The sequence below is a fragment of the Nuphar pumila genome, chromosome 12 (assembly GCF_984573655.1).
Source record: "Nuphar pumila chromosome 12, dmNupPumi1.hap1.1, whole genome shotgun sequence".
Classification (NCBI taxonomy): Eukaryota; Viridiplantae; Streptophyta; class Magnoliopsida; order Nymphaeales; family Nymphaeaceae; genus Nuphar; species Nuphar pumila.
In genome coordinates, this window is record NC_143260.1 from 5375519 (window position 1) to 5394061 (window position 18543).

Consider the following 18543-nt stretch of genomic DNA (forward strand, 5'->3'; position numbering starts at 1 on the left):
CTATGAGCTACCCGATTTATTGCTAAGGTCCCCTGTTCTCCGCTCTGACCTCTGCGGAATTAAAAACTAAAATTGTAATAAAAAAAGATTAATATATTTGAAAAAATATCCCAACATTTATCCGCCGTATAAAAGAGCCAAGTAGAGGAGGGGAGCAGCGTTTCCTTTCCTTCTGATTGAGATTCTTCTTTCTCTCTCTTTCCGGACGCAGAGGGCCACAGATGGGAGCGGAGATTCGGATTGCGGGATCGTTCCGTACTCTTCCTCCTGCTCTTCTTCTTCTTCTCTTCTGCCTTGCTGCGAATTCTGGAGGAGTCTTACGATCGGATGCTGCAGAGCTCCCGAAGGGAGAAGGTTAGGATTCGAACCGTTTTTGTTTTTTTTCTTGTTGATTTTAGAGCTCGATCTTGTTTTATTTCGCTGTTTCGGCCGTTTTTGTTTAGCTCGAATTGAGGAATGCGCCAACATTTCGTTTCTTCAAGATTAGGTAGTCGAATCGATTGTTAAGCTGGGAAATTACTGGCTTTCGCTCTTTTTTTGTGAGTTTTAAAACGAGATCTTGTTTTAGTTTCTCGTTTTGTTGTTATTGTTTAGCTTGAAATGAGGAAAATGTGCTAAAGTTTATTTTTTGAAGAGTAAGTTGTCAAACGGATGGTTAGGCTAGAAAAATTACGTTTTTTTTTTGCTAGTTTTTTGTGAATTTAAAGTGAGATCTTGTATTGGATCATCACTCTATGGTTTTTAGTCGCCTTCAGTTTGAGAATGAGTGAGCTTTTCATCTTCTGAAGGTTTTTGTTAGATTGGAGGTTAAACTTTAAAGTGACAATTTCTAGAGTTTTGCAGGGATATCCTGACTTAGCTCGTTATCTTGTTCGTCTTTGTTTAACTTTTTTGTGTTCGAGAGTTACAGAATATAGAGAGAGATTAAACTACACAATTCTATGTCTCTTGCTTTTAATATTTTTATTTCTTAACCTTTTCGGATTATATAGCGATATCATACTTTAGTTCACCATCTTCTTCACGTTTTAGCTGGAATTCAAGAAATTAGTGATTTTTCATCTTTTGAAGATCATTTAGACAGGTCGCAGTGTTAAAAATTATTGGTCCCTTTTTCTTTTTTAGTTTCAGAGCGACATCTTGTCCACATTAGGTATTCTTTCTTAATCTTTCGTTGAATGAGTGAGTAAATACTAATAATTTGGAGATTATGTAGTTACTTTTATATACTGGCAAATTATTGCTTGTTTCTTCGTTGAGTAAGAACCACATTTGCTTATTCTACTGTTACTAATTTGCTTAAAGCTAACTGATTTTTGTTTTGGACGAAATAATTTATTGAGATCAGAAGAGAATTCTTGGAATAGATGGATTTTTTGGCCGATTTTTGCGATCAAAACGAGCAGTTGCTAAGAATAGTCATCATTTTCTTCTGACCATGTCGGGTTATAAAGCAAATATTGAAAAGGGCACTCCGTTGTGATCAAAAGCACTAATAACTTAACATTCTTCCCATAGAAATCCGTCGACCTAAAATTTCGGCCGTCTAAATCTCTGCACTTTTTTTTTTTTAATTTATAACCCGAAGAAACTTCACCGGGCACGAAGACGTGGTTGCCCTGGCTCAGCCTGCCATGGTCATCGTGCCGACAGCGTAAAACTCCTAAGATAGGATCCCTGCCTCCGGGGCCTATGCTAAATCTCTACGCTAAAATGCATCATCGGACTTGCAAAGTTGAGATAAGTTGCTTAAAAGAGCAATCAAAATCTACTTACATTTCCGGAAAGGAAGTCCTCGGTCATCTAGGGAAAGGCCTCATCCTATTTTGTCTAGCGTGCCTGCCATAATTCGAGAGTTTTGATCCCTTCCGGACCAAATTACCGCTGTCTACATGGGGGGTAACCTTTTCGATTCGTTGCTTGTGTCTTTCACGGATAATCTACCAATCTTGACTGTGGAAGGCGAAAAGAAGGGTTTCCTTTTAACAAAGTTGGGCTTGATTCAGAGATTACCTCGTAGTCACTGAACGGCTACTCTTTTCAAAATACGCGCGAGTCAAAGCCAAAAGTCGGCTTTGACTGTACACAGTATACTAGTAAAGGTTGGCTTGATTTTTTGGATGTGCTACTGCCAGGTCACAAAGTCTCAGGAGGCAACAACGTCAATCAGTATTAGGCCATTTACTATAATAAGCATTAGAGCTTATTTTATTATCAAGATACTTATGGTTACGGTTGAGGCCTCGAGGGGGTTGTGGGTCATGTAATATATGACGGCATTCAGGATATGTTTGATGGCTTGTCCATATTAGAGGGACTGAACAAAAAAAATCGTTCAGTAACAACTGTATCAAATTCAACGTTTGTTTTAGATAGTATTTGGATTCTGTATTCCAAATGTCAATGACTATGTGCAGATAATTTTAACAGTCATGAATAATGAGTAGGATTACTTTGTTCTGGATCGTATGACCTAATCTGCCCAATAATACTAGTGTTTTAACATGTTTATTATGACTTTTAACATTGGATATAGATATCAGATTAATTTAAAAACTAAAAAATATTTAAAATTTGGGTAATTTAAAAAAATAAAAATTAAGAATTTTTATATATAAATGCTTTAACTGGTATCTTATTAGATGTAATTATGAAAGTTTATCATATTTTTTATATACAAACCAAAAATCCTTCATTTTAATATACTAACTAAAAACAAAAGGATGCAAGATATTCATAATTTTTATATCAAAAACCAAAATTCAAGAATTCATATTCATAAAACCGAAAACCAAAATCCAAATTCCAAAAACCAAAAACTGAAAATTTAGGCCAGACCACAGCTCTCTACAGCCAATGCCCGCATAATGAGATCATTCAAGCACAAACAAAGACACACGGAGAATTTCTACACGCTTGTGAATTCGCAATCTTAATCGACCAAAAACCTTAACTAACCATCCAAAATTACAAACAAGACTCATAGATTGGGTTTCCAGACACCATTTCGCAGAATAAAATCATCCAAAGCCGAAAAAAGGGCGAAAAAGCATTCAAAAGAAATGATGGCAAAAAACAAGAATTCTGCAGTTTCACATATTAAAGTCTGGACTTTTGAATTCAATAGCACTCTATTTAGAACACCAAATAGAAAAGAAACAAATGCAGCAAACTCACAACCATATAATCTCAACAATGAGAGTAAAAAGAAGGGGTAAAACACACATTTTCGAGCAGGCAGTATCCATGGTCTATAGGAATTAGAATGGTTCTCCCTTCATCCCCTTCCTTGCTGATCAAAATGTTTCAGGGTTCATGTCTTCACAGCTCCCATAGTTCTTCACAAACATATGCAGAGACCCAACCTTGACGTTCTTGGCAGACCCATCGTACCCGTCGCGGTAGTTAAACCCGCTGTGCAAACACCATCCTGGAGAAACAACGTCGGGATGGTTCCTCATCGATGGGCTTGAACACCGCGGCGTACCTGCTCCCGGAGGATTCACACATGAAATAAGCACCGTCCTGCGAGGGATTGAGGACGATCGGGCGGCAGGAAGCGAGGGAGGAGGGATCTCCAGAGGTGACGATTCGGCCGGGAGAGTTGACGGAATAACCTTGATGAGAGGAGGGCGGCCTCCGCCCCTCCGCCGGCCTCGGCACCGCTCTTTCTCCGGCCGCTCCTCCGCCCCTCTGCCCGCTGCACAGGAGAGAGGGGTCGGGCGCCCCCGTCGAGGAGTATGTTTATTTATTTAAACTTTGTTTCCTCTGTCCTTGTTATTTTTGTAACAAGAGTATCGGTGGAACGAAAATAACGCTTTATTTTGGACGCTATTCCAGGCATCCGCCGCGAAATACATCTTTTTTGTCTTGCTGGATGAACCATCAAACATACTCTCAGGGTGCATTGGAGACTCGTGGTGGCTTGTCCCACCGGCGTTCTCTATGCTCAAAAAAAAAAAAAAAGACCCACCGGCTTCTCTTGACGCAACACAGTTCGGACTAGCACCTGCATTTTGCGAGAGCATGCTTGTCCTCCTCTCTTTTTTTTCTTTTGGATAGAGAAAGCTGAGTTAGTCAGACCCCTACCGGTTTACAACTATACCATTGAGATTCGAACTTGCAACGTCCCAACACAAGATGACATCACTAACTGCTCCTGCCATACAAGCGGAGCCCCACGTTCGTATTCTTGTCCTCTAAAAAAAGAAATCATGCTTGTCCTTCTTGTGGTAGTCTGAAAGGAGAAAAGAAAAATTCATTGCAAATTGGAAATGGCGGTTCGGCCGTTCTTGTGCGCGAATCCGGTGATTAAACAAACTGCTTTCATGATATCAATCGATTTATTGTTTTTATTTTTTTGCCTTTGGAAATTGCGTGTTTAATCCTCTGACTTTTTTCTTCCTTGAGGCTTGAATCGAGAAAACAATGGATTCTACCCGTTTTTCAAAAGATTATTCGGAAGAATGGATTCTTCATTTTTTTCGGTTTTCTTCGAATTTTGGTTGTTTTCTTCGGTAGTGATGCCTTTTCTGTTTTTATGAAGAACGAAGTGGTACGATTCACTCTGTGGAAACTCTACTGTTTTCCGTTATAGTCGTTCCGAAATCTTTAAAAATGGGCCCGGCAATCTCTTGGCAGAAGCCATAAACTCTTTGCGGGTATTTGACTAAACTGTTTGCCAAAAGTTTACAAAATTTTCATTTCTTTTCCAAGATTCATTTAAAAGTTCTCTATTCTTTGAAAAACTTCCTTTGGGAATGTTAAAGTGATCGTACCCTTCTCTATTGCGAACTTAAAAAAATGTACGGTAATGTGGTCAAATTATAGGATCAGCCAAATATCGTATTTACTTCATACATTTCTTGGGGGATAACTGGTTCGAAGCTGACTCCAAATTAGCCAAACATTGGAAATTAGTCGAACTTTCTGTATAGTGTTTGCTAATTTCAGCAAGAAGACTGTTTGTAAAAACTTGGAAAGAGAAAAATGATGAGAATGTCATTCCGAATGACACGTTTTTGTTGGAAAGGACAAGAACCCGCACGAAACTTGGAGGTCCTCTTCCGTGAGCAACCGATCACTATATAACGCCCTGTATCTATCATGTATCCTCATTCTCACATCACTAACTGCCCCTCTCTAATGAGAAAAATAAGTTTCAACCTTTTCCTTTTTCCTTCCTGTCTTTTAAACTACCAATTAGCTTCCATGGTCGCAAACTGCCTCTTCTATCTCAAGTCCATGGAAGTTTTTACTTTATCATCGATGTTTTGTTCTCTAGTTTGTGTTTGGAAATTCTGGTGGGTGCAATAAATTGCTTTGATAATGTATCTTGGATAATACACTTGTCTCATGAGCCGACTGGTGTATTGATACTGACTGCTGCTTTTCCATGTTTTAAATAGTTGATGCTCTTATACAAATTTCAAGGAAGCTTGGAGGAACAAACTGGAATTTCAGTATAAATCCTTGCTCCGGAAAGGGATGGAATGAAACTGATGAAGGGCAGGATCGGGTTAATAGTGTCACTTGCGACTGTTCATACAAAAATCGAACTGTCTGCCACGTCGTGAGCATGTACGGATTTTGGAAACAGCTTAGTTTTCAGAATGCAACATTTGTTGATTGTTAACCCTCATCTTTACACCCTCTCAACTGCAGTATGCTGAAGGCCCAAAACCTTTCTGGTGTCCTGCCTGAGGAGTTTGCTAATCTGACCTTCCTCAGAATAATGTAAGTAGATTATTGATCTGATTTTGTTGTGATTATCTATAAATGGCTGTTAGTGAGAACCATTTTCTGTTGGTAGTTGTCTTTTCTGATTTCATGTTAAGCTGCTTATATTTTGAAATCTATTTTCTAAGAAACAGCAATCCAAATTGAAGGGTTATGTTACTAGATATGCCCAGCTGTGGACGTGAATGAACTTTACTTTTGGAATGCAGGTTGTTTGGAATATGATTAGTCTATAGTTAAACTCAATATTGATGACTTATTTGTGATCCATAATCCTTGTTGTTACTTATTTCATTATTTGTATTGCAATGGATCTTTTCTGCTCGGGTTTCCAAAAAGAAAAGTGAAAAGACGTCTTTAGGCTATCTGTACATTGAAATGAGAGTGGTTCATAAGTTTATTTTTCTGGAATTTCTTCAAAAGTACCTTACTCTCTCTCTCTCTCTCTCTCTCTCTCTCACACACACACACACACACACACATTTATATGAGTTCATGATCCATGTGAATAAAGAATCATAAACAAACATGAAAACCTAAATTATTAGAAAGATAATGTTATTTCTTATTGTATCAAGAAAACGCGATGAAAGCCATATAAAACAATCTTTCATGAGATCATAAGAGAATTGCATTGGCACTGGTTGGACAGTTTGGAGTTTCAGATTTTAAAAACTGCAGTTTTAGTTTGATAACTTTCAAATAATTGGACCTATTCTTTCTTTAATTGGTTGTTTGGAGAATCAGTGGGGGGTTCAAATAAGTTGTTTGTGTAATAAAATGGTGGTCTTCAAAAAATGCACAAATAACTCACAAACAAGTGTCTATTGGAGACACTACAAGCATGACCCTTGAAAGGGTATAAAGGGAAGAACACTTGAAAAATAAATAATACTTTATTCATGAACAAAATGCTTAAGAAGCATGGTTATTTACATTGAAGGGGTTCACCCCTATATATACAAAAAAATGGGAGAGAGAGGAGAGCTCATTTTGAGCTCTCCAAAAAGAGACGTTGGATTCCAACGTCTCTTAATATAGCTGTTGGAATACAGTCCAACTGTTGGACTATAGTCCAACAACATTTATTATAGCTGTTGGACTACAGTCCAACAGCTACTTGCACAGTCAAGTTCCAACAGGAACTTGACTGGATCAAAATATCTAGTTTCTATTGAACTAGATGCTAAAAAAGAAAATAAAAAAAATAGAAAAAGAAAATAATAAAAGAAAATATAATAATATTAAATTATATATATATATATATATATATATATATATATATATATATTGCAGTTTACATTTTAACAGTTTGAGCCTGAAAGATGGTGATCCGAGGAAGCTGTTCATGACCTTGTTAATTGTTCCTGAAGCTTTCAGATGAAATATATGCCGACATTGTACTAACTGTAGCCTTGGTGACCTTATGCATTGTTAACTTGGAAATAGCATGTGATTGATCAGTTTTCGAGGCTATTAACTTGATATAATTATAATTGCTGTTATTAACAAGATATATTTTAGTTCAATTTATTTTCTTAAAGTTGTACTGGTATACTTTTGTTCTCTTATTGCCAGGCTATCTTTATTTTTTCTTTCGTCTGTTTTGGATTTTCCATTAGGATCCCTATTTTTCTTCTTTTAAGTTTCCCATTATTAATTGGTGTGAATTTTGGAAAACGATTTTTAAAACAATATTTTTAGGGAAAACAAGTATGAAAGCCAGACACCAAATAATAAAAACCGGCTCGCACGAGTGGTGGAGTCTGGGTCGATCTCAGGGAACGGGAAAATACTTTGTATTCAAGCAAACAATTAACTACTCTTTATTGCCAAAAATAAAAATCAATTAATTGAGTAAATAAGGGAGAGAGTGCAGCCCTCTGCGGAGGACTTTAAACAATAAAATAAAGGGCTTTATTACAAACCCAATTAAATGAATTGAATAAAATAAAACCTAATCTAAAAATAAAGGAAAAAGTCTTCAGTGCTTCGAGTTCTTTGTCCCTTTAAGGTAATGCTTGTTTTCTTGAACTTTTACTCTCTGAGGGATCTTTGAAGGCACTTTTGAGGGGACCTTTTAGGGACCTCTGAAGGCTCTTCGGGGGTACGAAAATGGGCTCACCACACGTCTGATCACTTCTCTGCAAAAATAAAAAACACACACTTAGCAAAACGAAAAAAACTACACTAATTCTAAATTTAAAAATCAGCAAAAGCAAGAATCTAACCACTATTCTAACAAACTACCATGCACTAAAAGACGAAATAGTGTAACTACTAACAAATATGAAACAAATCCATGAACTAACGTATGGCAACTATTGACAACTTAACTAATTTAAAACAACTAAATCACGAATAACTAAAGTGAGACACTAAGAAAAGTTAATACACCTAAATTAGTTGAATTCAAACAAGGAAGAACGTGATAACTTTAAAACAAATCAATCTAGCTAAATATGATGTAGACTAAAACAGATTAATTACGGCTAATTCAAAAGAGAAAACACGAACTACGATTAATTATTGAACAATCTAATGGAATTCAAATATCAAAGCAAATTTTAGCTGAATGACTAGGAAAATATGTGAATACACAGTTAACTAGATTTAACTAATATAACTAAGAACTGCTGGCTTCTAAACTATTGTGAGAAAACGTTAAGAAGAATTGACTCAGCAAATTTTTGAACCAAAACTTGATCTACAGAATTTAACTTAACTAATAAAACACAATACGTGCATGCCTAGCTAACGTTACTCAATACTAACAAAAAGAAATTAAGCAAGACGCATGACAAATTAACTAATAGATGTCGTGACAGCTAGCCAGCATCAATCGTAATCAAATAAAATACCTACTAAGTAACTAATGAATTAAAGATGACATATAAGTTAAAAACAACTATTGGGCTAATCAATTGATGCAATATATGACCTACTAAATAACGGCTACTGTGGCTTGGATACCGAAACAGCATCAAACACGCTGAACAGTGTGTTTGACGTTGTTTTGGTGTTTGGGCTAAAATAGAAACATGACTAATGCCTACTCTAATGAAAACGAAAAACTGAAAAAAAATTAAAACGCACCAGACAGAAACGACTGATAAAAAAAAATTATAAAACGCAATAGTCTAAACCGACTGACGTTGATTCACGCTGGAAGCAAACCAGACTAGATTCTGCAAACAGTAAACAGAAAGAACTATAAATTAAACCAACTATTTTGATTAATTAACTAATAAGACTGACGATTGTAAAAGAAAGGAATTAAACAGCAAGACGATTTATCTATGCTATGAACTATTCTAATCTAACCGAACATCACGAAATCAAACAAGGCTACTACGATTTTTTTTCTTTTCGAAATGGCTGAAAATAATTATTTAAACTAGAAGCAATACTGCGAAGAATAAACTAAAAAAAATATGCTTTATGCGATGCTCATGCAAAACGTAAAGAGATATGCATGCGATGAACCTAAAATCTATGAAGATGGGGGGAAGAAGCAAACCATCAGATTTGCTTCCGATGGAGGTTTGAGAAAAAGAGTGGTTTTTACCTTCGATCAGCGTGTGCCTCCGTCGAGTAAAGAAAGAAGAACCGGCGACAGAGAAACATAAGAAGCAAAACGAATTCGATGGAGAAAAGAAGAGAACGGGGGAGAACCGATTGGGATTGAGGAGGAAGAGAAGAGAGAGGGGAGAAGAAACTGTGTTTTTTAAAGAGGCAAAAACAGCCTCCATGGCTGGAAAAGTTCTATTTATAATAAAAAAATAGGTTAAAACACATTTTCTATGGAAGTCCAAAATATTTTCAAAATTTTCAAAACAAGTCTTCCTCAAAAAATGTGTTTTTCCTAAACTAATTAAAATTAGTTAATTAAGTCCTAATCTAATTAAACTACAATTAAGAAAAATTCTAAACTAATAAAAACACTGAAAAACGCAAGGCCGAACCAGAAAATGTGATTTTTCTCAAAAATTCAATTTAAAACAATTTCTCGAAAGCAATGATAAAAATGGGTTTTTAATGTGATTTTATCTTGGATCATGCATAAATAGATATGAATAAAATGCAAATATTATGCATGATCATTAATCAATAAAACGGATTATCAAAATTGAATGTAGATTTCTTCTTTTAGTATGCAATTGGATGCATCAGTCACTATGATTAAGGCTAATAGGTTTTTTACTGTAACAGCGATTTGACCCGCAACTATCTCAGTGGATCACTACTTGCTGTATGGGCTTCCTTACCTGACATAACCGATATGTGAGTTTGTTACAGCCTCGTAACCTGACATCTATTATAACATTTATGTAGATAGATCTGCACACTTTTATCTACTTCGTTACTTCCTGTGGTTTCTGTATTTTGTCATTCACTGTTTGTGATCTAAATATCTTGCCTCTTCGATCAGATCTATCTTGGGGAACCGTGTATCTGGATCCATCCCAAAGGAATATGGAAACATTAAAACCCTCGCATCGCTGTATGTTTTGTACTTCTGTTTATGTTTATCTCTTGAAAATTCTCATATAGCTGCAAGCTTTGTCATCTATAATTTCCTGGTCCAGGGTACTGGAGGCCAATCAATTTGAAGGGCTTCTTCCTCCAGAAATTGGCAACTTGAAAAGCTTGGAGAGATTGTAAGTATGCTGTTTTCTTGCGTCCTCACTGGTTAAACTCCTGGTGAATGTGATTCCTGCTTGCTTTAAGGATCGTTTTGCTTAACATAGATTTTTTCTTTATTGGCACATCTGAATATTTGCAGGCTCATAGGTTCAAACAAGTTTACAGGAGAGTTGCCCAGTACATTGTCTAAGTTGACAAACTTGACGGATTTGTAAGTGAATTCTGTCAACAGTGTGCTTGTAATTTTATGAATTCATGAGCTCATATCTGATTTCTATTTACAGTCGAATACATGGGAACAATTTCTCGGGAAAGATTCCTGACTTCATCGAGAACTGGAGAAGACTTTCGTCCTTGTAGGAACTTTTCCTCTCTGGTTCATACTGTATTTAGGCATTGTCTGGATTTCTTCACAAACCAAATAATGATCTGGATTCCTTATTGATTCCTGCAGAATGATCTTTGGAACATCTATGGAAGGACCTATACCGAAAAGCATTTCTTCTCTGACCAATTTGACAGACATGTGAGTTTCTGCGGCTTCTATTATGGTTGTTTTAGTATGATTTATCTTGATCCAATTTAAGGGATACCTTGACCTATTGCTTACAGTAGGATTACTGACATTAAGGGACAAGGTTCTGGATTCCCACCTTTGCAGAACATGGAAAAGTTGAAAACATTGTAAGTTTGAAGCAGTTGGTTATTCTTGGCAGCTAAGCAGTTGGGTACTAACGCTTGCCAATGTTTGTGGATATATTCATGCAGGATACTGAGGAACTGCTTGCTTTCAGGTGAAATCCCAGTGTACATTGGTAGAATGAAAAACCTGAAAACAATGTGAGTCACATTTACTTTATAGAAGTAATTGTTGGTAAAACACATTGAATGTTCTTCATGTATTGATATTTTCACAGCTAACTTTTATATATGTACAGTGAATAAGATGCTTTACAAAATTGTTGTTTCAAGAATCTAATGTACATCAGTGCACTTGGTTCATTTTGTTGGTTACTTTCTAGAGATAACAAACTGAAAGTTAATAAAATCAAACATATATTTGCTTTTGAATTTTCTTGTAGTAATCTTGTTAGCTTATAGTGAGTTGGTAACTGTAGTAAAAAATTCTTGTCCTACTCAGGATTTTGTCAAAAAGGAGGACATGCTCGCTGGTAGCATGTTTTGGTTTATTCAGCTTGCTCAAACTAATCACATATATGCTTTGTAATATTCTTTTTGAGTGATTCGAAAGGCTGGAATTATATGAACCACACTAAGGAAAAGAATATTCTCGAGGGGATCACATTAAAGAAGTGATCAACATTCTGAGATGGACCTAGCAGAAAAAAACCCTGGCATTCTGCTATTCATGAATAGTGAAGTCTAAAAGAAGAGGGAACAGCCTTATCGTGGTAATTAGAGGACATGTTAGCATTTTAATACTAGGGAAATACATTATATTTATTACTTACAATTGTTTTGTTCTTTGATTTAAAGTTTATCAAGAATACATTTGGAACACATTAGGTGATGATCCTAGATATATCCAGTGAACAATATAAACAAGATAAATTCTTCTCAATTGAGGTTTTCTAATTGTTTGATACCATATTTGTCTTGTAGAGACCTTTCATTCAATAATTTGAGTGGAGAAATCCCAGAGTCCTTTGAGAATCTAAAGAAACTTGATTTCTTGTAAGTTGTGGGCATTTTTTCATTCATTCGTATCTTGTCTGTCAGCTATTTTTATCTAGTGAAAGTGTAAATTTCTTAAATGTAGGTATCTCACAAGCAACAAGTTGACTGGCGCAGTACCCAGTTGGACCCTGAAAAGCCAAAAAAACGTGTATGTGTCATTCTCAATGCAGTATTCTTAACTACATATGCATGTTAATAAGGTTGTCATTTAAGTAATTGTTAGTTTATTGGTTACTTTGTTGTTGTTATGAGTGACAAATCATATCTTCTTTCTTCAGAGCAAGAAAGTTGCTCATTGTTGGATCCTCAGTTCTCTTATTGGAAATTATCCCATATCTTCAACATTACATGCAATTTTAAGCATTGAAAGCATCTGTTGTTTTCTTCTTGTTTGAGCCTGTTAAAGAAAATAAAATTTGTTTCATCCTGAATTAAACCAACATTTTAGGCTTCCTTTGCTTCATCATTCTCACGTAAAGGAAAGAAGGATGATTATGTTGGGTTCTGGTGTGATCCACAATGTTTCTACAATATAATTTGGTTTCCTAACTCCAAAAGAAGGATGAGTATGTTAGATGATGGATAGAGTGATCAATGAAAGGTTTCTCACCTTTAATTGAAGGACACTTCATTCTCAAATAGTCATTTGTTTGAAATGTTAAAAAAAAATAGTTTTACTTTCCTCAACTGTGTATTGAAATTCACTCATAGCTTTCAAGACAACTTTTAATTGTACAAAATTGAACCATTTGGGATGCTTCTTGATGGTCAACTCCATTTAAAGGTGACTCAGCATAGTACTTTGCAACATGACTATCATGTCTGGTTCAATACAAGTTATGTTTTTCTTTATAAATCACTCTTTTCCAGGTTTCTTTAGATGGGGTTTATTTTTGTGAATGTTAGTTTTGATCTTTTTAAAGCGTATAGTATCCATAACATTGTGAACTATTTATCACTAGAATTGTGCTTCTGAATCTTTGTTTGAAAACATGTTGCTTTGTACTTCTTGTATAATTAGTTAGTCTTTTTACTAAATTAGATTAATTGTCTTTTATGTTTGGTGCTGCAGAGATTTCTCAAATAACACATTCACTGGGGCTACTCGTTCTTCCATTTGTCTACAGGGAAACTTGTAAGCATAGTAAAAAGATATTCAAGCAATTGAATTGTAAAATTGCATCATGATATATTCTAAAAAGCTAAAATCTTTCAAAAAACATCATGAGAATTGTGTCACCCCTATATGTTCTCAAGGAAATATTGTGAAACTTCATGATATTTTTTGCAAGAAATTGATCTTTTATCTTTCTTTTCTATTATTGGTCATGTACAACTTTCTTTAACTTTTCAAGTTTTTTGTGATTTCTTCTTGTCTTCAAGAATTTTGCCTTTTACCTGCTTCTGGTTCCTCCATCACTTGAAGTATAGAAAAGTGTCAACCTTGAATTTCTTTGGCAGGATACCTAAGGACATTTATGCACCATACGTTCATTGTAATATCACCTCAATTTACTTGCATTTGGTTTCATGTTGGTTTGGTCACTAACCTTTAATGTCCACTACCTCAGGAACTTGGTGGGCAGCTACTCCTCTATGGAAGATAATTCGTAAGATCATCATCCTCATAGCTTATGTAGTGTTGCATTGTTTTTTGCACCTTTCTTGCTTGTCTTTTTGTGGTCAAGTGTAGTAGGCAATAGGCCCTGTGGATGAGAAACTGCATCACTGTTTAGTCTGATTTCATTTTGATAAGGCTTTACTTTGGGTAAGCAGAGAAAATGAATATCTGTTGTGTTAGGCTAACTAGGAAACCAACTTGACAATATTAACCTCTGCCTAGTGTTGTCTCTCTTAGATTGAGCAACTTGTCTTTAACTAGGTAGTGAGTTTCCAGCTGATCTAGAAGAATGGAGCCATAGTCATGCTGTATTAGTATATCAAGAATGCTTTTTTGATGTATGCTTCTGTGATTTATGGTGTAATTCCATTTTTGCAGAATTGATTCGTGTTTGAGGAAGGACTTTCCCTGCTATGGTAAAGCACGAAGTAAGTATCATGCTTGATTGGAGTCGGTGAATTGTAGAAACTTGAATCATTCTTGATCTCAACCTCCCTTCTTAAACTATTGGCAGACTATCAGTTGTTTATAAACTGTGGAGGAAGCGAACACACTATCAATGGGACAAAATATGAAGCTGACTTAGAGCGAAGGGGGGCTGCAATGTTTTACAGCAAAGGAAATTGGGCCTTTAGCAGTTCCGGGAACTTCATGGGTGACCACTATGATGCAGATGACTACATAATCACCAACACATCTAAATTGGATATGCCTCACCCAGATCTGTACATGGATGCACGTATATCTCCTCTTGCTCTGACATATTATGGTCGCTGCCTTCAAAATGGGATCTACAATGTCAGCCTTCATTTTGCTGAAATAGTATTTACAGAGAGCAAAACTTTTAGCAGCCTTGGAAAACGCATATTTGATGTGTCTATACAGGTGATCTATGGACAACTTTTTGAATGGTTTATTTGTGGTTGGCATGGTTTTTCTAACTCTTCCTATGCAGGGTGAAAAAGTCTTGAAGGATTTCAACATTGAAGAAGAAGCTGGTGGTCCAGGTAGAGAACTCATCAGAAGTTTCAGTGCTAATGTTACAAGCAATACTCTGGAGATTCAGTTTTACTGGGCAGGAAAAGGGACGATTTCCATTCCAGATCGAGGGGTGTATGGGCCTCTTATTTCGGCTATTTCAGTGACACCCAGTATGCTACTTGATATACCAAGTCATCCCATTGTATAGGCTGCCTCCTTTCATGGTGCTTAATATTTTTCAATCTCTATGCAGACTTCAAGCCTGAAATTGATGATGAAAGTGGGCCCAAGATACCTGTCATAGCTATTGTCATGATTGTTCTTGCTGGTTGCATTATTCTGTCCTTGGTTATTGTGATCCTCCGTTTGAAAGGTTGGCTAGGAGGCAAAGTACGTGAAGATAAAGGTCTGTGTGAATTAGCTAGTTTTGATTTTTTTTTCTTTTGTGCATGTTTTGTTTCTATGTTCCTCACCAGTATTGGCGTATCTACTAATGTTACAACAGGAATAGTTCACAGGCATTAATGCTGGCCCATCTAGCAACATACACGCATGCCTGCACACACACAGAGACTCCTCACACATGCATTGATTCCCCTAGGGGTTTGATTCAGTGCTTAAGTAATGGCTTCCTGTTCAATTTCAATTCTAAAAGCTGAGAGAAATGTTGAAATTACCATTAACTACCTTTTAAAATATTTTTGTGATTTGAATTGAACTCACATATAATAATACATTGAACCAGGTGGTGTGTATCTGTTTTGAAGAGCTATAAAAAAAAGCAAGATCATACTGACTCTGAACACTGCTAGTTGCATCCACTGGTTCCAACAAATAAATTTATTTTCTAACTGATGTAAAGCTCAATGATAAGTGTTTGGTATAGCATCTGTTTGAAATTTTAAGGCTAAATGAGGCTGATCAATGTTAAGTATCAAGTCATGCTTGATCACACTATATGACGCATCCTGAGAAATGTATCAATGTGCATAACATCCATTTTAAACTGCTCCTTGTGAATGAAAATAATGTTCACATAGTTATTGACTCCCTAGAAGTCGACACTAATTACAGTGTTTTGATTCTTTGAGTAAAGCTTCCATTGAGCGGACTCCAAAATGTGTTTCTTGCTTTTCATGCAGAACTTAGAGACCGTTTAGAGCAACAAACAGGGTATTTCACTTTGAAACAGTTAAAAGCTGCCACACAAAACTTTGATGCTGAAAATAAGATTGGTGAAGGAGGATTTGGGCCTGTTTACAAGGTAAATCCCATCGTTTCTGGCTTTTCAAAAGGAAAAAGATCAAAATCTCTTCCATTCAGACCCAGGTCTGCTGTTAATCATATTTGTGTCTGATGAAATTCTTATATACAGCTAGGCTTTTCGTTTTGAAAATTTGAAGATTTTCTGGATGTATTCTCATACCAGAAATATTTTGTAGACTAGAATTGATATTGATTTTCTCTTTGAATTGAAACTGTATTTATTTCTCATAATTTTGTGCCAAAGCAGGGTGTGCTACCAGATGGTGTAGTGATTGCAGTTAAGGTTCTTTCTTCCAAATCAAAGCAAGGAAATCGTGAATTTGTGAACGAGATCGGCATGATTTCTGCTGTGCAGCATCCAAACCTTGTAAAGCTATTAGGATGTTGTATTGAAGGAAACCAATTAATGCTAGTATATGAATACATGGAAAACAATTCCCTTGCAAGTGCTCTTTTTGGTAAGTTTACTGCATTGGCACACTATGTAAGACAGATTGTTAAGGTTTTTAACATCTAACCGCTTACAGATCCCGATTGTCGCTTGAAACTGGACTGGCCAACAAGATGCAAAATTTGCATTGGCATAGCCAGAGGTCTGGCTTATCTCCATGAAGAATCGAGGCTGAAGGTTGTACACAGAGATATCAAGGCTACCAATGTTCTACTTGATAAGGATCTCAATGCAAAGATATCCGATTTTGGTCTGGCTAAACTTGAGGAAGAGGGGAAAACCCACATCAGCACTCGAATTGCAGGAACAATGTAAGCTACCCCTTTCTATTTCTAGTTTCCCCCCTTTTTTTTTACTTTTTCGTAATCATCTATTGATTTTCAACATTGGTTTATCCATATTTGTTACTGTCAAAAATGTAGATGTTTAAAAACTGATGCTTTTAAGAATTTATGGATTTTCCAATTGATTTGTGCCCATGGATACAATCATGTTACTTCAGCTTCCAAGCAATGCAAAGTAGCTCCATAATTCTAGGAGAGGCAAGTAGTTGATAGATAAATGGAAATGAAGATATGGGGAGGATTAGCAATAATTTGAGCCTTAACACTTATAAAAGATGCAACTTCCTTATTCTCATAAGGAGACCTTCTATTACATGAATAAATCATGTGTCTTTTGCTATACACAGAAGCGGCCTTTAGCTGCCCAAGGAGAGACATGAAATGACCATGTTAAATTACTGTTTTAGGATTCTAATATTTCATTTCAAATTATCATTGCTTGAAGGATTGGAATATCTATAGTTAACTTGCATACTTTTGATGTGATTTTGACAGAGGATATATGGCTCCGGAATATGCAATGCGGGGCTACCTGACAGACAAAGCGGACATATGCTTTGGGGTGGTGGCTATGGAGATTGTTAGTGGAAAGAGTAATACAAACTACAGGCCCAAGGATGAATTCGTTTATCTTATGGATTGGGTATGAGTTTCTTTTTGACTACTCTCTCTCGCACAAAATCTTTCCAAAAGGATTTGCCAAATATTCCTTGGCGAATACGAACCCATTGAGTTTACCTATTAAATAACAGATAGTCTAGAACTTTACATTCATGGCCAGCTCTGTTTGGGAGCCCGTTTTGGAGAGATGAAAGGGGTAATGGGAGTTGGAGATGAAAGTGAGAGATGAGGCTGGAGTTGTCAGGAACATCCTTTTGAGGATGTAGTTGAAAATGGTCCATCTCCACTCCCAAAACGGGGTTCTCAAACACCTGTGGGGTAGGTGGTATTAATTACACCCCCATTCCCTTCTTTCAAAAAAACCCATCCCCAGTCCTATCCTCTGGCTCTCAATCGGAGTCCAACTTACCACAGAGAGAACCCCTCTTTCTAATCATGTTGATCATCAAGTGGGTGAGAATATACTAATTTTTTCTTGAAAACCGCAGGCATATGTCCTCCAAGAGAAGGGGAACCTCTTGGATCTGGTGGACCCGAGCCTAGGGACAAAATACTCGAAGGAAGAGGCCTTGAGGATGCTGAAGGTGGCTCTGCTCTGCACCAGCCCATCCCCCACACTTCGACCCCTCATGTCCACGGTGGTTAGCATGCTCGAAGGGCGGGCCGTGGTGCACGAGCCTGCCCCTACCAGCGGGCCTTTCTTGAGCAGCGACTGGAGGTTCAGGCCCATTGATGGCTCCTTCATGACCGAGAGCGAGACCCTCTCGACCATTGGGCCCCAGACGGAGGTAACCGAGAGCGGTGTGGAGGACAGTACCTTCTTGTCAAGCAAATCATCACAAAACCAAGACACTTTTGAAATAGATGTAAAATAGTTAGGTAACTAGTAAGGTTATTGTTTTAATAATACACAGGTAAATGGTGGAGCATGGTCCAACCAGAATGGTTTGACCTGTTGTGTTGTTTTGATTTACTTGTGTTTTGGTAAGCCTTGTATGTTGGGTTGTATTATTTGCTGTTTATTTGTTATTCATCCAATTGTAAATGCCCAATTTTGAACAATGTCTTCTTGTATGGCAGTACATGTTCTACCTTGTAGTCGTAATTTGCAAGAGAAATGATGCCATGGTGTTGCCGTAGGCCTTTTTTTGATATTTACATGGAGAAACTGCCCG

General features: G+C 36.7%; 1 protein-coding gene across 1 annotated transcript; it reads left to right on the top strand.

Moving 5' to 3' along the window:
* Positions 1 to 119: 119 nt before the first annotated feature.
* Positions 120 to 18485, top strand: LOC149819764 (putative LRR receptor-like serine/threonine-protein kinase At1g07650). The gene is made up of 24 exons (XM_089983390.1): positions 120 to 354; positions 5409 to 5580; positions 5665 to 5736; positions 9952 to 10023; positions 10172 to 10243; positions 10329 to 10400; positions 10526 to 10597; positions 10671 to 10742; positions 10841 to 10912; positions 10999 to 11070; positions 11155 to 11226; positions 12010 to 12081; positions 12167 to 12232; positions 13157 to 13219; positions 13656 to 13694; positions 14084 to 14133; positions 14220 to 14590; positions 14661 to 14856; positions 14940 to 15092; positions 15829 to 15950; positions 16200 to 16410; positions 16480 to 16714; positions 17243 to 17390; positions 17857 to 18485. Exons 1-24 carry the CDS (start codon positions 222 to 224, stop codon positions 18241 to 18243), a joined length of 3066 nt encoding a protein of 1021 aa, XP_089839516.1. The 5' UTR covers positions 120 to 221; the 3' UTR covers positions 18244 to 18485.
* Positions 18486 to 18543: the final 58 nt, after the last annotated feature.

Coding starts and splice junctions, on each gene's coding strand:
- LOC149819764 (XM_089983390.1), top strand. CDS start 222: ATGGGAGCGGAGATTCGGATTGCGGGATCGTTCCGTACTCTTCCTCCT. Junction 10,598..10,670: donor TTGACAAACTTGACGGATTT/GTAAGTGAATTC, acceptor TTCTATTTACAG/TCGAATACATGGGAACAATT. Junction 15,951..16,199: donor GATTTGGGCCTGTTTACAAG/GTAAATCCCATC, acceptor GTGCCAAAGCAG/GGTGTGCTACCAGATGGTGT.